The sequence below is a fragment of the Eufriesea mexicana genome, unplaced genomic scaffold (assembly GCF_001483705.2).
Source record: "Eufriesea mexicana isolate 0111107269 unplaced genomic scaffold, ASM148370v2 scaffold474474835, whole genome shotgun sequence".
Taxonomy (NCBI): domain Eukaryota; kingdom Metazoa; phylum Arthropoda; class Insecta; order Hymenoptera; family Apidae; genus Eufriesea; species Eufriesea mexicana.
The window spans coordinates 193,464-210,274 of record NW_016907960.1 but is presented as its reverse complement, the minus strand read 5'-3'; the positions used below and the strand labels follow the sequence as shown (position 1 = coordinate 210,274).

Sequence of the window (16,811 nt, the reverse complement as noted above, 5' to 3'; positions counted from 1 at the left end):
AAAAAACATGATTGAAAGGTATAATTATCTTATCTTTGATAAATGCAATGGCGGTCAATTTAAATATTATTTTAGTTGCGGTTGTTGTCCACCAATGGAACCACAATGCCCACCATTATGCTCTACATCGTGCCCACCGACACCTATTTGTTGCTACACGTGTCCAGCACCATACAAGTTGGAACCAAAATCTAATTGTTGTTCACCTGTACCAATTACCTGTATGCCATGCCCCCCACAACCGCCACTGTTACCTTGCCCCCCGCGTCCTTTTGTTTGTCCGCCTTGCACAGGTCATCCGTGTATTACTTGTGCACCTTCACCTAAGCCAGTGCCAGCTCCTTTTGAATGCGGACCTGTCTTTAGAGCACCTGTTACTACTGGTGGATTATTCTATATTGGAACAATCAGGTGTCATCCTTGTTTATCATATGCTTGCTGAAAGTCGTATCTGCTTTATATCCCAATATCTATTTACCCCTTTCGTATATAATTATCTCAAAAATAAGATATTTACTGTTAGGTCTCATAAAATAATATTGTTTGTATTAAATCTTGTGTTATATATATGTGTATATTTCTATAAATTTGAAATACAGATGTATACAAAACAAATATCATTACAACAATATTCAGTTTTTTCACTCAAAATGGCTATTAGTCAATTAAACTTTTACACTTAAAAAACCTTTAGTAAATTTACGAATGTATGAACTACAATGGACAAAAAAATATGTGATCTTTGTCCTCTATCTCATTTTGATAGAATCAGTTGCACGGTCACAACGTGCAACTGGCCTTTATTAAATATTGAGCGACATAGAACTAATCAACCATACTGTCCGAAAATAAAACCAATAAAGGCTGTCAGGTAATGATTTAATAATAATTTATTGTATCTACACATAATACAGGTTTCAGTATACAGTTCAGAACATCTATTATTTGCCCTTTTATTAACATATTTTAATTACATATTGGAGATTTAAACAGCCTGCGAATTCGCCGCAAAATTATGGTCCATGGACAAATTTAATGTACCGTCCTATTATACAAGGAGGTTTCAGATATCGTGGAGTATATAAACTACTTCCTCTTGATCTACCTCCAAGTTCTCCTGTATTATCTCGACCAGTCCCTGTTACTCCGACTGATTTTCGAGGAATAAGTGTATATTGTCGTCGATAATAGTATGTTTCATATCATATATACTTATGTATTCGAATGAATTTATATCATATTTACATTTAAGCGTATATACTGATTGCATTTTACGTTTTCTAAATTATAAGGTATTAATAAAAATAAATAAAATATAACTATGGTTGTGTTCTTATATTGACGTTTGTGTACACATGCAAGAAGTGAGGTTATATCTGTATTTTGTTACTCGTACAAAAAATAAATTATATTCGAAGTAAATAATCAACATGGAAGCAATATGGAATCATATGCAATTAGAACGACCTCCAAATGCAACTTGTCACGTTGAAAATCAAAAGTTTGGTAAGCCTCATACGGTTTGTAAATAAAGAATATTAAAAAAATTGTATTATTTATTTTTATCATTGTTAGATGCAACTAAATTTTTGTTAATGCTGGATAAAGTTATAAAAGATTTAACATGTCAAGAATTATTACACAAAGAAGCTGCAATTCTTAGTAGACTAATTTATCGTATGAAAAGTAAATTTCGAAATGATAAAGGGGCCAAATCAATGTCTAAATTAAATAAAGCTTTGCTTAAATATTTATCATTGTCACTTCAAAAAGAATATAAGAATTTAAAGAACTATGTTGAAGTAAATACAAAGTATACTACATTGCCAAGTAAACAAATGATAGAATATGTTTTAGTCAAAACACAGGGATTTGCAAAACTCATGTTACGTATAGAAGAGGTTTCTAAATACTCCGCACATTTTCTTAAGTGTAGAATAGGTTTAGGACATGCATGGTGTATTGCTGTTATTGCATATGCTGTTGTTAGCAGAATATGGTATGTTATTTTCCTGTTATATAGTATATATTGATGAATTGTATCTATAAAATATCAGGATATTTTACCATAGGATTTTATCAAGGTATCTGATTAAAAATTCATGTATATGGTATAATAAGTTGTATCAGTACCTAAATTTATTTGAAGTCGTTGGAGTATCTTGGCTCCCTAAAGACTATGAATTTGCAAATGATTTGAAATCATGGTTATCGATACCATGGATAGATGAACCTATCCCAAGGCATGTAAAAGGATAAATATAATGAACTATTATAAAAAGAATATAATATTTAAATAATTTATGTTTATACAGTGTACCCAGTAGTTATGGATTAAAAAATATAATGTTTAAATTAATTACCCCTCGTGGATATGATTCAGATGAAAATGTAATCATTGATATACAAGATTATAGCAGGAAAACCAAATCTGAAAATGCATTTCCTCATATGGAAGATCAAAGTATTGTACACAGTTCACTTTCAAATCAGAGTGAAAATGTTATTTCTAATGATGATAGAGGAGGTATTAAAATTAATTTATAAGTAAATAATTTTATAACGAAGAATATTATTTATATACAAATATTATAAAATTTACTTTATGTTGTAGAAATTATAGATCGTCGCACTTTTAATTTAAAATATATTCCAAACACACCAATAAGTTCTAAAAAAGGCCATGGGACATTTACAAAAACTGAAGATACAAAGGAAAAAACAATAAATATTCCGGATAATAAACAAAAATTGTATTCCACAAATACTGGAAACGTGTCTATAATCAGAAAAAAACACAAAAATGATCAAATAAAGAAAAAATTAATTACTTTTGATGACGCTAATAATACATCGGATTTATTAATACTTTTAAACAATGAATCATATCCTGGTTTGGATAAATTACGGTGGAATATGATAAGGAATAAAAGCAAAAAATTATTAGAGAAATTAGAGATTTGTTCTGACAAAAAAAAGCAGACTGTCTTGTTTCAAAAAACAATGAAACGCATAAGGAATTGGATTGTTTAAATATTTTGAACATGTACAAAAATCAAATGAATAAAATAGTATCAAAATAAAATTATTTGATGAAAGATGTTTCACTTCATTTTTTATTTTCTTACTATTTAAAAAAAAAAATTTTTTTATAGAAATAATAAATATCGTACTTACGGAGGTAGTAAGTACTATCGTACTTACAATTTATTTGATTTATCGCATTTCATAATGTAAGCAAATTATAGTACATTAAATATTCTTAGAGCAATAATATTGCAAAACTAAGACATTTATAATTACAATTAAAAAGTTATCCCTGAGTATATATAGTACCTTGGTTTCAATGAAGCATACTGATACAGAAGTACAAAACAATCAAATAATTAGTACATGTCGAAATCCGGCTGCAACCATACCATGTATCGGCGTGGTCTTATCCATAATTTTGATCCAACATCGAGTTGCCTTTTTTTCATATTGTTGAAGCAACAAGCACGAAAATGTCGAGTTCCACATATATCGGCGCATTCTCTACCGCACTGGTCGCAGGATAAAGTTCCTTCAAAGATCCACAATGCGCACACTACATTGTAAAAAATATATTTATATTTTTATTTCATTCATTTTCACCGAACTAAAATAATTTGCTAAAGCATGCTTGAGTAAAAAGAATGACTTATTTAAAAAAGGACGAAGAAATGCATTTATGTATGTCGCGAGTGACGCCTACCTCCATCGATGAATTTTAAGCAAGTAATTACAAGTCATTGCATTTAAAAAGGACCGAAGCTGTTGCATATTATAATTAAATTTTGTGAAACTTTTTTTTCTATTTTTATTAGTTCAAAAAAAATATTTAAAAAATTATGTCTTTTTTGAACATGCTCTTTTTTTTCATTATGCTTCTATTCGATATTCAGCAACAAATGTAACAATATTGTAATAATTATTTTAGGCAGAACAATATTTCATGAAGTCGTTTCATTATTTGTGTAATTATTTCATTAATCTCAATGTATTTCTACTCGCAATAAATGTTAAATATATGCACATCTACTATTATAAAAATTAAATATTGCTTACCTATAAGAAACAGTATCACGCAAATGTAATTCATTTTCCGGTTTGATAATTCACTGTTAGATTTAACAGAAAAAAATATATATATGATAAATGAATATCTTAAATCACAAACAACACAATCATTTTATACTTTATCGTTTCTATCATCTATTGTCAAATATAAATTAAAAATAAAAAAAAACGATAACACGGTGCACAGGTAATAGATCAAATTTATATTAGGATAGAATAGATTAAAAGAATTTTAGATTTAAATGATTGAAAAACTAATTTTAAGGACGTCAACTTACGAATCCTTTGCGGATGAGCGTCGAACAGTAAGTGATAATCTTGCCGAGGATCGCCGGCTGAAGATATATCTCCCCACCAACCCCAGTTTCCTCCTTAATCCTTAACGCACACGCAATTGCATTCTCTGCCTTGACAGGATATTTACAGAGATTTTTGAGTTGAAATATCGCTATAATTGGACGAATTTACTATTCCACTGTATAGAGATATAAATTTATCAAAACTTTATATTTTATAGCGAAAAAAGTTGCAAAGAATTTGATGATTTACATACACGTGGAACTTAATACAAGAAATTTATGAGATTTTATATTTACAATCTTATATATGTATATTTATTTACTTTAATAACAATACTATGTAGAAAATGACAGTGACGATACCAATTCGATAGTTTGTTGCACTACTTCTTTGCGATAACATTTGAGCTGAAAATAAAATAAATAATTATGTAGATATATTAATTTGTTTCTTATTTTATGCGTCAATCGAAACGATTCGCACTGGGGTAATAAACAATCCTCTCTCTGCGTTTATAATCTGTATAGGGTATAGAAATTTCGCATTCTAATAGCAGTGGTTCTAGAGGATTCTCTATGATTGCGCTGCGTTTTACGAAAAGAATATTCTCATATGCTATTGTTCTCTCAATTTTATCATGATAATTATTCACTTCGATTCCTTCCGTGTAAATCTTTAATATTGGTCGTGGTTGTGCTCCATTTGCGACACATATTACGTTTAGATGACTTTCGTTGAATGAGGAGACACGAATGGTTGTATTAACTTCTGGCACTGCAATACAATATAATACAGTCAGGTATATTTAATATAAATTTTTGAATTATTATATATAATCACAGACTTACCATAAACAATCATTTTTGTTTTCTTCGTATCTTCTTCCTGAAAGGTGCTAATCGTACAAGTATATTCCCCGCTCATTTCGATGATAGCCATTTTTAAATTGATAATAGATCGAGAATTGGGATGTCTTAAATTTTCTTCAGGATATTCCGTATATCCGTTTATCACTCCTATGTCCTGAGGTGACACTACAGTTAAAATAAAAATAAAAAGAAAAGTTATATATTTTGTAGGTTCACTTCGGATCAAATAGTTAAATCGTGATTAAAATTACTTGGTGGTATCCACTGATAGATTTGATCTGTATTGTGATACCATTTCACCACAAGACCGTTCTCATTTTCCCTGAGATTGTAATTACAAGAAAGGTCAATTGGTCCAGTTCCATTACGCACAACGAGTGGAACATCTAAACTATAAATTTCTGAGGCGCATATACCTGAAAAATAAAAATACTCGTCGATACGTTTTAAATTTATCAGTTACAGTTTTTAAACATTAAATTATTTTTGCCTATAGACAATTTAAAAATAAAGTGTTACCTGATAAGGAATTTATTATTATTGCAATGATAAACACAAAAGCAATATATCCGATCGGCGACATTTTCTACGAAGATTAGTTTTCAGACTAATGAACAATTAAACATGCTTCGTTAAACTTAAATCAAGCGCATGTGAAAGGTTCTGCGCAGCTCCCGATTATATTGTTCGTAATATAAACGTTTGTGGAATATTCTGTAACATGAGAAACAGATTATGTTTCACGTAAACGTTGGATATGATATTTATTTATTTATTCAAAACATTCATATCGCTTAATATCGACAAAATATCTTTCTTATTAAAAATATTTCACGTTCAATGATTCATTTTAATACATTTTAGCAATTATTTGAATTCTTCCGTACGGTCTTTTTAATTCATACTTTTCCTAAGAGATGGCGAATGAACATCCGTTAAATTTTAATTGAGAACCTTTAACCTCAAGTATATTTACTTTATAGAGTGTGTACTTACTAGACATTTTTATTCCATAAAATATTGTATATAAGAAGTAACAAACTGCATTAAAAGTGTTTGTGTATAAATTTTCATTTCTTAATAATAAGACTGAAACATTTAGATAACAAAATAAATTTCCAATATACTGAAATAATTCTTTTTAAACAAACGTTCGCATAACCATCTAAATAGTTATAGGTAATTTATGGCTAGGGAAACAATCGAATTCAACGTTTCTATCATTTAAATAGTGTTTCGGAAATAATCGGTGATATTTTTCATTGTTGTCGTTTATTGTTATAAATCAATTTTATTTTATCAATAATGAATGACGACCCAAGAGACGTACTTGTCCTTCTTAATTCCTTGGGATTTGTTGGAATTACTGCTGAACAGCTTAAAGCATTTATGAAAGGTAATATTATATTTTTTTATCTCTGTTATCGTTAATATTTAAGTATCTTATGCATAATGTATCTTGTATTATTGCATTCATTTTTTTAATTTATATTCTTTTTCTCTGTATAAGATTTAAAATTATATAGAAAAGTAAAAGAACATGAAAGGCAACAAAGAAAGGAAGAAATTAGAAGAAAAATAATAGACAAACAAAAAAATATGATCAAAGAACTTCTTAGAGAAGAGAAAACAGAATTTTATTCAGTAGAAAATACTATCTCCACTAATTCTTCTAGTTCTTATATTGATGATTCTCTTGTGAAGGTAAAAGTGACAAAATTATCAAATGATAAAAGAAACAAAAATTTTATAAATATTGAAAAAAACTATATAAATACAAAAGACAAATTGGATATGTTACAACCAAAATCAAAATCTATGAAAACACAAGAAAATTATAGTGTTAAATCTAGCAGTATCTCATATGATAATGAAGAAGACAAACCTCAGTTAAAGAGTAAAAGTAAATATGAAGAGTGTTTGAGAAAAGATTTTCATATAGGAATACAGAGTAAAATGAAACCACAACATGATAAAATAGCAAATCAGGGAAAATCAACACCTATACAATCTATCCGTCCTATGAGTGCACCGAATATTTTAGAACATCAACAAGAACATGTTACAAGTAGTCAAACAAAAAGTACATCATCTACAAGAAATACTTATTCTGGAACAAAATCATGTAAGAATGTAACATATTACACATAACAGTTTATAAGTACAATTTTATTTTTTATTGTTGAATATAGTTATCAGACCATGGAGATTGCAACTAGACTCTCAAAGAAGTAAAAATCTTAAAAAGACTGACCCAGTTATACTTTATCAAAAATATCAACAAGAATGGAAACAAATGTCTTTCCCTGGAGAAGCTAAACATTCAAGTGTAAGGTGGGCAATTCGAGAAAAAATGTTAGGTGGAGACCCTCAACCAATGGTAAAAATCCTCATTTTTAACAATTATAATTAGATATTATGTTATTATTAATATTTATATTTGCAGCCTCTGTCTAAAAAATCAAGCAGTATGCCAATATTAAAGAAAAAATAACCCTTATTCATCTAGGTATCAATTTTTTAGTTAGGAATAAATAATTTTAAGAAACATAATATTGATAAGTATATTACATTATAATGAATAATTATTTACTGTTAAAGAAAATAAATGCAATTTGATAAACAACAAACAAATGTTTTATTTCTTAGTTTTCTAATTTTTATTGCTGGTTAAGTTTAAACTTTTCCATTAATTTATGAGAATCTGGTCTATGTAAATGATATAGTATTTTGTCTTCAATTAAACGCGCAGCTCTCTCAGTAAGAACTAAAGTATTGTGTTTTAGCATACTGTAAACATTGAGTCCTAAAAAATAAATGTATTATGAATGTGATATAAGTAACATAGGATTTATTAATATGTAACTTACCATATACAGGCATTAAATTTACATGCTTTATTGTATATGTAGCTTCTGAGATATTTTTAGGCATTATATCATCGGTATCAACAAATAATACAGAAGGACCCCAATTTCTCTCTTCTATTAATTTTTCAATATATGATGGTTCATTTGTTGGGATTTCTAAATTATTAATGATATATAAATCATCTTGTGCCAATTTAACAGACAACGTAGATGTAAGTCCAGCAACACGGGTAAAGAAAGGAAGCATATAGAAGTGAGGTGTAGGAGATCTAGGTCCATGTATGATACCACCACCTCTCCATAATGGGGAACGTATACTACCATGGCGTGCTTTGCCCAATCCTTTTTGTGGCCAAGGTTTTCTGCCACCACCTCTTACTTCTGCACGTGTTTTTGTATGTGCATAAGACTAAAATAAAAAGAATTAATTTATCTAGTTTATAATTCTTGATTTAAAATTAATAAAAGTAATCAGTGAATATGACAATCACCACAAAACGATATATTCTTTGCCATCGCACATTTTGATGAATTATATCTATCCTAGGAGATGTTGCATAAACATGAGGATGTAAAATTACAAGTCCTAACTTTTTTCTTTGAACAGTATCTAAATTTTCTAACCACACTTCCCGCGGTTTTTGGTAAAGAAAACTTTCATTCGGATAACTTTTCTTTGAAATATATGGAGTGATTGTTTCCGTGACAGCTTTTGTACAGTACATTAATATTTGAGGTGGACATGTTTGTAGTTTTGCCACAACATTCCTAAACGACAACATTATTGTAAAGAAATTTCTTATTATTGAATTTAAACAATGTTTGTTGTTATAACAATAACCTAACTATTTTTCGATAACTTTTGATTTAACGTAAGATGTCGCTAGAAACAAAAATTGTATAGATGTCAGTACTGTTGCATGTGGTAGTTTGTTCATCTTACACAGCAACTGATGATTTTAAAATAGTCATTGTTAAAACTAGTAATATTTTATACAATAGTCAATGATTTAAAAATATTATATTTATTATTAAAGCCAGTAGTATTGTACATCCTTTCCTTCTAATTTATAATATTATTGTTTAAATATGTATGGAAGGAAGGGTTTTAAACTTATATCAGAACTAGATTTATTCTCTGATATACTACCATTTAATGTAGGTTGTATAATATTGTTAAATTAAAGTTAATTATATAATGATCTAAAAAAATGTTTTATTTGTAGGAAGTATTAGTTAAAGAAATTTTAGAAGAGATGCAATCTCTCTATAATGCGAATATGGCAGATAGGTTTGTACAAAATATAGCTATACAAACAATCATTTGTAAAACATAAAAAAGATATATTTTTGAATAAATATTTTTCAGCAATGCCATCCGAAATGGTGATAATATGGCTTTATTGCCATCTGTACAGTTAAGACATATAGCATTAACAAGAAACAAAAGATGCGTTTTAGCATATATATATAATAGAATGAGAAAACTAAGAGAACTACGTTGGGAATTAGGAAGTATTCTACCTGCAGAAATAAATTCTAATCTGTTAAATGCTGAAGTTCAGTGGTTTCAATCATACAATAAATGTTTAGCTACATATATGAGATCTTTGGGAGATGACCATGGATTTAATCTAACAGCAAATATCTTACCTCCAAAGACTCCTTATGTAGAGGTAAGCAAAGTTGTTTAAACTTCATTCTAATAATAATTAAATATAAAAATGTGACATTATTTCAGGTAAAGTGTGTGGTAGATTTTGGAAAATTGGAACTGGAAGATGGTCAGATTATATTGTTAAAAAAAAATACATATCATTTACTGCCAAGAACTATATGTGAACCACTGATAAGACAGGGCATACTTGAACATAATAGTACATAACATAATTATCTTTATATTTTGTTAAAATGAAAATTACTTTGTATACCAGACTTAAATTCCATGTAAAAAATATATGCTCATGAAATATTTAAAATATTTGAATTTTAAACTTATATGAGTGAAAGTGCCTGGTTAATTTTTATTCAAAATTGCCTTTAAAAAATTTCTGAGCCCGCATATCCATGTTTCCTTTTATTGGGAAATTCCCGTGCAAACTTAAATTCCGTTTAGTAGCGCGCAGTCGATTCTTCGATGGAGTTGGAAACTTGTCCGCACACGCTACACAGCGCCTCACTCATGTGAATTACTTTGTTTGCCTCTGTCGTAAGACTTACTGTATCTCATACATAATCTCATATACAAAGTAATATAACTACAGTTCTTCCTTCTAATAGAAAACGACGTAAACAACGCACTTGTCATCGCCTAAATCTGAAGATCGGTTTGCCCTTTATTCGTCCCAATTGCAACTACACTTATAATTAATGGGTAAGTGATCTTTTAACAAATATATGATAATTTTTGTTCAATAAACCATTCATGTTTTCGTCAAACCCTTTTGTAATTATTAGATGAAAGTAATTTAAATATAAGCTATAAAAATTGGGTTATTAAATAAACAATATCTTTAAATTGTTTACTTAATAAATTAATAAAATATATTCGTACAAGAATTCAAAAACATGACGAGGATAAAGTAAACTGACCCAGTACTTTATCCGCTTCGCATTTGAGTCATCGTGTTTCTTCAGATTTTGAACGGTTAAAATACTATTAATTACTTGTATTTAACTTAGTTAAATTTACTTAGTTAAATACAAGTAATAAAACGATCTCATTGCTTCTTAAAAAATCCATTTGCCATCGATCCTTTGAACTTCATAGTTGAGAATGAAATCGACACTCAAAAATGAATTATGTCAGAGTATTTAATACAGATATAACTTTTAAGAAGTGAATTCAAGGTGCAATAGCTAAATTATTGATAATCTATGGTATATCTACTGGGAAATTGGTTCTCGTAAACGAGAGATAATACATGTTTTAAGCTTATCACAATCAGGTTTTCCCCAGATAACTTGAGTACCGAACTCTCATCCACTGTTAATACAAAAAAATTTGGTCACGTTTTTTTTTTATCTTTTTTTCTTTTCAAGGTCATTGGCGAATTTCTTTCCATAATAAATCAATTTTTTTATCAATGAATTATATGACTCATGATATTGGATTGGCAAAATTTATTTAGCCGATTATATTTTCTCTTGTGAATTACAAATGGAAAAAACAGTAGCATTTTATCGAATTCGTTATTAACGGACGATTACGTAAAATTATATAATTCATTTGTCATCGGTCTAAGGATTAAAGCTATCGTTTACAAATGCTTTTACAGCCTCATTCATTTTTCGCTCGCAGCGACTTTTCACTGACTAATCGTCCCATTTACGTAGCTGCAATTAGCTATTATTTTCGAAGTAGACTGTGTGTAACCGTCGGATTATAGAAAAGTACATATTATAACAATGGCCTGGAACTATCGGTGTGCCGGCCGTTTGTGTAACGAACGATAACAAGTACGGGTTTCCTTTGTTTTAAGGCTGGGTGTCAGTAACCATCTTTGGGGAAAACCGTATTTAAACGACCATGAATAGGACCGAGATTCGCTTTCACAGTTCGGAGGGCGTCGTTCTATCGTATCTTCTTGGTATATATCGTACGTAATGCGGTAATAACCTTCTAGATTACCCGTGAATATTAGTAAAGTTTCCAAATCGGAAATGCCGATGGAATTTCCAATGAGTTTGTATCGTACGTATTAGTGATTCGAAAAGAAAGTAGAACGGTGAAATCTGCATCTTCCTGTAGAAACATACACGTACACGTTTAAAATCGTCGTGACAAACGAATGCTTTCTTGCCGCGTTTCGAATCTACGATAAAATTTGATCGAAATTTCTTGACCGTCTAAATGCGATATAAAGATTTAAAACGAAAGTTCATTAGCCTCTGTCCTCGGTTACCATTGGATACGCCCCTTTTTATGATCATCAGTCAAAAAGAGAAATAACGAAGATAAAAGGAAGAATAACAGGTAGATAAATTATGAGCAGGTAAATGACTGCAATGAAAATACGCGGTCGAATGCACGGTGTCAAGAAATTTCTTACGTTCGTATACGGTCGAGAAACTTTAGCCCCGTGTATATCTTTCGTTTGGTTAGATTGTTGCATGTAGAGAAAAATAATTCGAGAGGGGAATAATTATTAGTTTTTACCTTAACGATTGACGCCTCGAGACGACTTTTTGTAACCAATATCCGCAATTTACTGGAAATTACCGATTTGTGGGAAAAAAGCGAGATAATTCGCAGATAGTTGTTCCGTGTAAAATTATGAAATTAATCAAAATAAATAAGTGTGAGGAATTTTTATGAAGCTCCCGATTCAGCTTTCTTTTTCTAAACTGGTTATCTAAAGAATGTCAAGTTAAATTGAGTACACAGTGTATACGTGCAGCTGGCCCTGCCAGAGGACGATGGGTTTTCCCACCCCTACCCTTCCCCTTTGAGACTCGCAAGCCGCCTGTACCGCCAGAGGTTCCACTGTGCACCGCGGCCATCGTGGAAGTTACTCAGCGCGTCACCTAACGTTCCACGGTTAGTTCGTTTTCAGACAGCGCGTTGAGTGGAGTTTCGACACGATTACGAATTCGTACGATTAACGAGTATATATACATATACGCACGCACACACATACATATATTTATATATATATATATATACAGAATTCTTTTTGTCGCTGCTTTTTTTTGTCAAAAAGACAAATTGTTATTTACATAACCTTTCCCGTCAAACGGGCTTCCGCACCTGTACGTGAAACATATCTTCATGAACGCAAAGTTATCGTGGAAAGACGTGCACTAGCCGCCGATATCTACGAACACAGTCGAAACGAGAATGCAACGCAACGAGAAACCGAACACACATAAAGAAGCCAGCTGTTCGAGGCGAACGACAATCGAATGATTGCTCGAATAAACGGAGCAGTGGCGTCGCTTGCGAACGAACGAAATAGAGACGAACGTGTTCTTGTATAGAGGAAGGACAATCGAACGAAATCGTAAAAGCCGATTAATCATTCACTCGAAAAACTACGTAGAATTATTGCGTCAAGATTTTAGAAAATTGTAGTGTATACACAGTGCATAGCTCTGTGTTTGTGTATGTGTACACGAATCACGTGGTAGTTTTCCTTTCGACGAGCGGGAAAAAGTCGATCTTCGTGCACGGATCGAATATCGACATCGAAAATGTGGCATTCGTCAAGAACGACACCGGTGGAGAGCAATATTCCAGAGAACGAACAACACAAGTGCGAAGAACAACGTAATTCGGGCCACACTGATTCCGGATTTTTGTCCAGTGGAAATCTCCAAGTCAGTTCCGAGCTGTGCGACTACGAATTGAATGTTGCAACAACCGCACCCGTCGCCCCGGAACCAATGAGAGCAGACAGTGGCGTGGATCTTGGTTTAAGCGAAAGCTTGAGCCAGCTTACACTGAAGCAAGTTACATTGAATCCTCTGGCAAGTGGCAAAGTTCAGGCTGAACCTACTGTCGAATTGACTCCAGTAAGCGCTAAGAAACGCGAGCAACACGATGCTTCGACATTGCGACATGTACCGCATCAATCCCTTGAAAAACAACTCAATGAGGAACCTTGGCAGCTCTACTATACACAAGACGACGATGGTGACACGTAAGTAATCTACTTAACTTCTGCCTCTCAAAATAAGCTTGACCTAATTAATAATACGCAATTTTTCAATTAATCTTCTCACACGAATTATTTTTCTGCGCGTCACATTAGGAATACGTAATACTTCTCTCTGAAATCACCGATATGACTAACATGATCGTTAAGTAGCAAAATAAAACGATAGATAATTTAATATATATAGATAAACGATACAGATCTGCGCATGCTCAGTTTCGATGCAACCTGTAGCCCGCGTTGCGTTATAGCGACATTAATGTTTTTAAGTTTATCGATCGATAGTACGATAATAATAACACGTCTCATTCAATGGATGTTAGTCTCTTTGCATGATGAAACAATGACTTGATGATTTACATACATTTTTTCCTTGTGTCGGTTAAAGCATGTAGGAAGTTTCGTTTAATACGACACACGTAAATTCATACACACAATTTCTCGCGTATTAGTCTACTATTCACAAAGAAAACAACGGAGAGGTTAATAACGCTAAATGGAGGAAATCAACGAGAATTTGATTGTATCGTCGTTCCAACTAAACGACGTTACGAATATTTCAAGATAAACATCATTATTAAACACAATTACTGTTTTTGTGACCACACGGGAAATGTCTTGATCGAAGCAAATATTGTCACGCGTCATCGTATACGCGTGAATCGATCGATCGTCTTATACGTGTTTCACATCGCGAAGCACATTGACCGATTGAACTGTTGTAACCGCGAGATACATACGTATCTATGAGATCTTTCTTACATCAACGAGATGAGATTGCGAAGTAATAGAAGGTCACAGTCGATAATATTCTTTAATAATTTTCGTACATCAAAACTACGCAATTTTCCTTACGTCATATTTTCACTATTATTATGTGCAATCGTCAGCGGATAGAAAACTTTATCAAATCGTTGCACACGTCATTAGAGAATGACGAAACATTGACCTTTATACATGAAAAAAACAAACTGTACGAAATGAGGAAAAAATCATAGTGGCGCTTCGAGGTCGACGCCGAACTCGCGTAAACACGTGCACTATCTCAAGCAACGACTAATGTAATATCTCGATTACTCATCGCAGGGTGAGAAATTCCGATAAATTCCATTTTCATGGCGAAATGTTTTCGTTTTTTAATACCATTAATAATTTCTATCTTTTACTTCTTTTTTTCTAGGCAATTGCATATAGCCATAGTGCAAGGCTTCCTGGAGGCTGCGTTCAGTTTAATAAGAATGGCACCGCATCTGTGCCTCTTGAATATTCTGAACGACGACGGCCAGTCGCCCCTGCACCTGGCTGTACTAACGCGGCAACCAAGGATCGTTAGGCGGCTAATTCTGGCAGGTGCAAATCCGGCACTGAGGAACTTTCGTGGAAACACGGCCCTTCACCTGGCGTGTGCGACCGGCGATCTTGCTTCGGCAAAGGCACTCACCGATCCTTTGACGCCTGTCGAGAGGAATTATCTTCTTCCTGGAAAGAAAATACCTGCCCTGCCGCAGAATCTCGAACAACGGAATTACGATGGTAATTGATCGATTTATGGCCTTATTCTTCTCGATTGCTCTTTGTTCCTACTCCGAAACAAGATTTTCCGCCTAACTGTTAACGTTATTAACCCTCGTCTGGTAGGACAATTGCTTGCAGATAGTGGCTTTGCTCCGCTGAAATTTGAATGACGTTAATGATCTAGAAAGATGGCCAGGTCATACAGCAAATGTTAACACGTTGAATTAGTAAAACAATAGCGAGGATCTATGATGTTATCTCTAAACATTTGATCGAAGTATGACACAAAAAATACGGGGAACAAAGCGTGTCCTTATTAGCGGACAATAAGGAGAAGCGTGCAGAGTAAGACGTTTTGCGGAGAATGAAGGAAGTGCGCGTGACGCGCGTTCAGTATTGCTCGCGGAGAGGAGAAACGAAGCATCTCGGAAAATCCTAACAACTTTTACCGCATGAAACAACAGTCATTGGCATCATATGCGCGCGCGCGTCTCGCACGAAGAACAATCCTGTAACCACGATTATGCGCGGGTTTCCCATGATTTCATCGAGGATCAAGAACGATCCGTTATTCCGTTTGTTTCGTTCGGAAATTCCGTAAAATCAAAGTACAATTGCATTATCGACAATTCATTGTATTTTCGGGGATAGCGATATCGACACTTTTCGCCCGTTCGATAAGTTCATTTCGTATGGAGAATGATTCACGTGACTTGAAAGTAGCTTCCGTTTTGGTCACTATTCAAATGGGAATTTTAGCCCCAGCTAAAAGCGCCTCAGATGCTTCGAAGAAAAGTTTAGTCAGAAATCTTTCCCATTGACCTTCTCATCCGTTGACCATGCTCGCATCTTTCACAGTCTCGGATATCACCCAACGGTTTCCCTTTGTCACACCGTTTCTTCGTATTATTCTCGATGTGTACATGATTCTACGCTGACCGTTGGAGATCACGATGCGGGAATAGTCGAACGGTGAACGTTTAACTCTTTTACAAAGTTCCGGAATTCCCACATAACGTCATCCTTACACTCCATTCTAGGCTCATAATATGGTTGTACATGGGACGTCGGACTGCTGGCGTAACGGCTGATTTTGGACCATGACGAAATAAATTAAGTTACGCTTTTGCCATGGAACAACTTTTAGCCTAATTGCAAGCTCGCGTGTTCGTTGCTATATACCTGCTTCGCTCGTGGCGTAGTACGTACATACCCGTGACGTACAACGTGCTTTACATTCTATCGATTGGTAAAGGAAAACGTAAACATACGCGCGTGTAATATTATCGATTCAAACGAAAAAACATATGTTCGGGTTAGGCTTAAATTAGAAAGCTGTGAGACACACATGGCTTTTCGCGATACGTGTGATTCAATAATGGAATAACTACGTTAGGAGTTCAAGTGTATTTGCGATGATTCGGTCGATGAGACGATGCCTAGAGAATTTGACTGGCGAAGCAATTAGAAGTAGAGGGAGAAGAAAGCAAGGAGGAAAGAGT

General features: G+C 32.8%; 9 protein-coding genes across 9 annotated transcripts in view; 6 read left to right on the top strand and 3 right to left on the bottom strand.

Annotated features, from left to right (window-relative positions):
- The first annotated feature begins 7 nt into the window (after nt 1–7).
- Nucleotides 8–442, top strand: LOC108547763 (small proline-rich protein 2B). The gene is made up of 2 exons (XM_017900418.1): nt 8–18; nt 76–442. Exons 1-2 carry the CDS (start codon nt 8–10, stop codon nt 440–442), a joined length of 378 nt encoding a protein of 125 aa, XP_017755907.1.
- Nucleotides 443–719: 277 nt separating this feature from the next.
- On the top strand, nt 720–1,188 carry LOC108547755 (uncharacterized). The gene is made up of 2 exons (XM_017900411.1): nt 720–871; nt 984–1,188. Exons 1-2 carry the CDS (start codon nt 720–722, stop codon nt 1,186–1,188), a joined length of 357 nt encoding a protein of 118 aa, XP_017755900.1.
- A 150-nt stretch (nt 1,189–1,338) lies between these two features.
- Nucleotides 1,339–3,033, top strand: LOC108547746 (uncharacterized). Its single transcript, XM_017900401.1, has 5 exons — nt 1,339–1,506; nt 1,576–1,999; nt 2,085–2,243; nt 2,316–2,527; nt 2,615–3,033. Exons 1-5 carry the CDS (start codon nt 1,431–1,433, stop codon nt 3,031–3,033), a joined length of 1,290 nt encoding a protein of 429 aa, XP_017755890.1. The 5' UTR covers nt 1,339–1,430.
- Nucleotides 3,034–3,386: 353 nt separating this feature from the next.
- Nucleotides 3,387–4,491, bottom strand: LOC108547881 (uncharacterized). The gene is made up of 3 exons (XM_017900593.1): nt 4,377–4,491; nt 4,087–4,139; nt 3,387–3,586 (listed from the first exon to the last, which is right to left on the bottom strand). Exons 2-3 carry the CDS (start codon nt 4,118–4,120, stop codon nt 3,387–3,389), a joined length of 234 nt encoding a protein of 77 aa, XP_017756082.1. The 5' UTR covers nt 4,121–4,139; nt 4,377–4,491.
- A 225-nt stretch (nt 4,492–4,716) lies between these two features.
- LOC108547741 (uncharacterized) lies at nt 4,717–6,270 on the bottom strand. Its single transcript, XM_017900391.1, has 5 exons — nt 6,264–6,270; nt 5,519–5,683; nt 5,247–5,432; nt 4,882–5,172; nt 4,717–4,805 (listed from the first exon to the last, which is right to left on the bottom strand). Exons 1-5 carry the CDS (start codon nt 6,268–6,270, stop codon nt 4,717–4,719), a joined length of 738 nt encoding a protein of 245 aa, XP_017755880.1.
- A 299-nt stretch (nt 6,271–6,569) lies between these two features.
- On the top strand, nt 6,570–7,761 carry LOC108547873 (hydrolethalus syndrome protein 1). The gene is made up of 4 exons (XM_017900580.1): nt 6,570–6,663; nt 6,778–7,392; nt 7,460–7,647; nt 7,714–7,761. The coding sequence occupies exons 1-4, from the start codon at nt 6,573–6,575 to the stop codon at nt 7,759–7,761; spliced, it is 942 nt and encodes a 313-aa protein (XP_017756069.1). The 5' UTR covers nt 6,570–6,572.
- Nucleotides 7,762–7,927: 166 nt separating this feature from the next.
- mRpL4 (mitochondrial ribosomal protein L4) lies at nt 7,928–9,002 on the bottom strand. The gene is made up of 3 exons (XM_017900741.1): nt 8,629–9,002; nt 8,138–8,546; nt 7,928–8,073 (listed from the first exon to the last, which is right to left on the bottom strand). Exons 1-3 carry the CDS (start codon nt 8,917–8,919, stop codon nt 7,928–7,930), a joined length of 846 nt encoding a protein of 281 aa, XP_017756230.1. The 5' UTR covers nt 8,920–9,002.
- A 224-nt stretch (nt 9,003–9,226) lies between these two features.
- On the top strand, nt 9,227–10,047 carry LOC108548013 (DNA replication complex GINS protein PSF1). Its single transcript, XM_017900774.1, has 4 exons — nt 9,227–9,295; nt 9,364–9,428; nt 9,507–9,813; nt 9,879–10,047. Exons 1-4 carry the CDS (start codon nt 9,227–9,229, stop codon nt 10,020–10,022), a joined length of 585 nt encoding a protein of 194 aa, XP_017756263.1. The 3' UTR covers nt 10,023–10,047.
- Nucleotides 10,048–13,330: 3,283 nt separating this feature from the next.
- cact (NF-kappa-B inhibitor cactus) overlaps nt 13,331–16,811 on the top strand; it is a 4,857-nt gene continuing 1,376 nt past the window's right edge. Inside the window, exons 1-2 of the mRNA XM_017900380.1 lie at nt 13,331–13,779; nt 14,975–15,327. Of these exons, the coding sequence (XP_017755869.1) occupies nt 13,331–13,779; nt 14,975–15,327 (802 nt within the window). The remainder of the gene's footprint in view (nt 13,780–14,974; nt 15,328–16,811) is intronic.

Bases quoted from the DNA above. Each gene is read 5' to 3' on its own strand.
- LOC108547755 (XM_017900411.1), top strand. From the start codon at position 720: ATGGACAAAAAAATATGTGATCTTTGTCCTCTATCTCATTTTGATAGA. The intron at 872-983 runs GTAATGATTTAA...TACATATTGGAG, and splicing joins AAACCAATAAAGGCTGTCAG to ATTTAAACAGCCTGCGAATT.
- LOC108547746 (XM_017900401.1), top strand. From the start codon at position 1,431: ATGGAAGCAATATGGAATCATATGCAATTAGAACGACCTCCAAATGCA. The intron at 1,507-1,575 runs GTAAGCCTCATA...TATCATTGTTAG, and splicing joins CGTTGAAAATCAAAAGTTTG to ATGCAACTAAATTTTTGTTA. The intron at 2,528-2,614 runs GTATTAAAATTA...TTTATGTTGTAG, and splicing joins TTCTAATGATGATAGAGGAG to AAATTATAGATCGTCGCACT.
- LOC108547881 (XM_017900593.1), bottom strand. From the start codon at position 4,120: ATGAATTACATTTGCGTGATACTGTTTCTTATAG. The intron at 3,587-4,086 runs GTAAGCAATATT...TTTACAATGTAG, and splicing joins CGTGATACTGTTTCTTATAG to TGTGCGCATTGTGGATCTTT.
- LOC108547741 (XM_017900391.1), bottom strand. The intron at 5,433-5,518 runs GTAATTTTAATC...TTTTAACTGTAG, and splicing joins CTATCAGTGGATACCACCAA to TGTCACCTCAGGACATAGGA. The intron at 5,173-5,246 runs GTAAGTCTGTGA...ATTGTATTGCAG, and splicing joins AACAAAAATGATTGTTTATG to TGCCAGAAGTTAATACAACC.
- LOC108547873 (XM_017900580.1), top strand. From the start codon at position 6,573: ATGAATGACGACCCAAGAGACGTACTTGTCCTTCTTAATTCCTTGGGA. The intron at 7,393-7,459 runs GTAAGAATGTAA...TGTTGAATATAG, and splicing joins TTATTCTGGAACAAAATCAT to TTATCAGACCATGGAGATTG. The intron at 7,648-7,713 runs GTAAAAATCCTC...TTATATTTGCAG, and splicing joins GTGGAGACCCTCAACCAATG to CCTCTGTCTAAAAAATCAAG.
- mRpL4 (XM_017900741.1), bottom strand. From the start codon at position 8,919: ATGTTGTCGTTTAGGAATGTTGTGGCAAAACTACAAACATGTCCACCT. The intron at 8,547-8,628 runs GTGATTGTCATA...TTTTTATTTTAG, and splicing joins AAAGAATATATCGTTTTGTG to TCTTATGCACATACAAAAAC. The intron at 8,074-8,137 runs GTAAGTTACATA...TTTATTTTTTAG, and splicing joins AAATTTAATGCCTGTATATG to GACTCAATGTTTACAGTATG.
- LOC108548013 (XM_017900774.1), top strand. From the start codon at position 9,227: ATGTATGGAAGGAAGGGTTTTAAACTTATATCAGAACTAGATTTATTC. The intron at 9,296-9,363 runs GTAGGTTGTATA...TTTTATTTGTAG, and splicing joins CTGATATACTACCATTTAAT to GAAGTATTAGTTAAAGAAAT. The intron at 9,814-9,878 runs GTAAGCAAAGTT...ACATTATTTCAG, and splicing joins CAAAGACTCCTTATGTAGAG to GTAAAGTGTGTGGTAGATTT.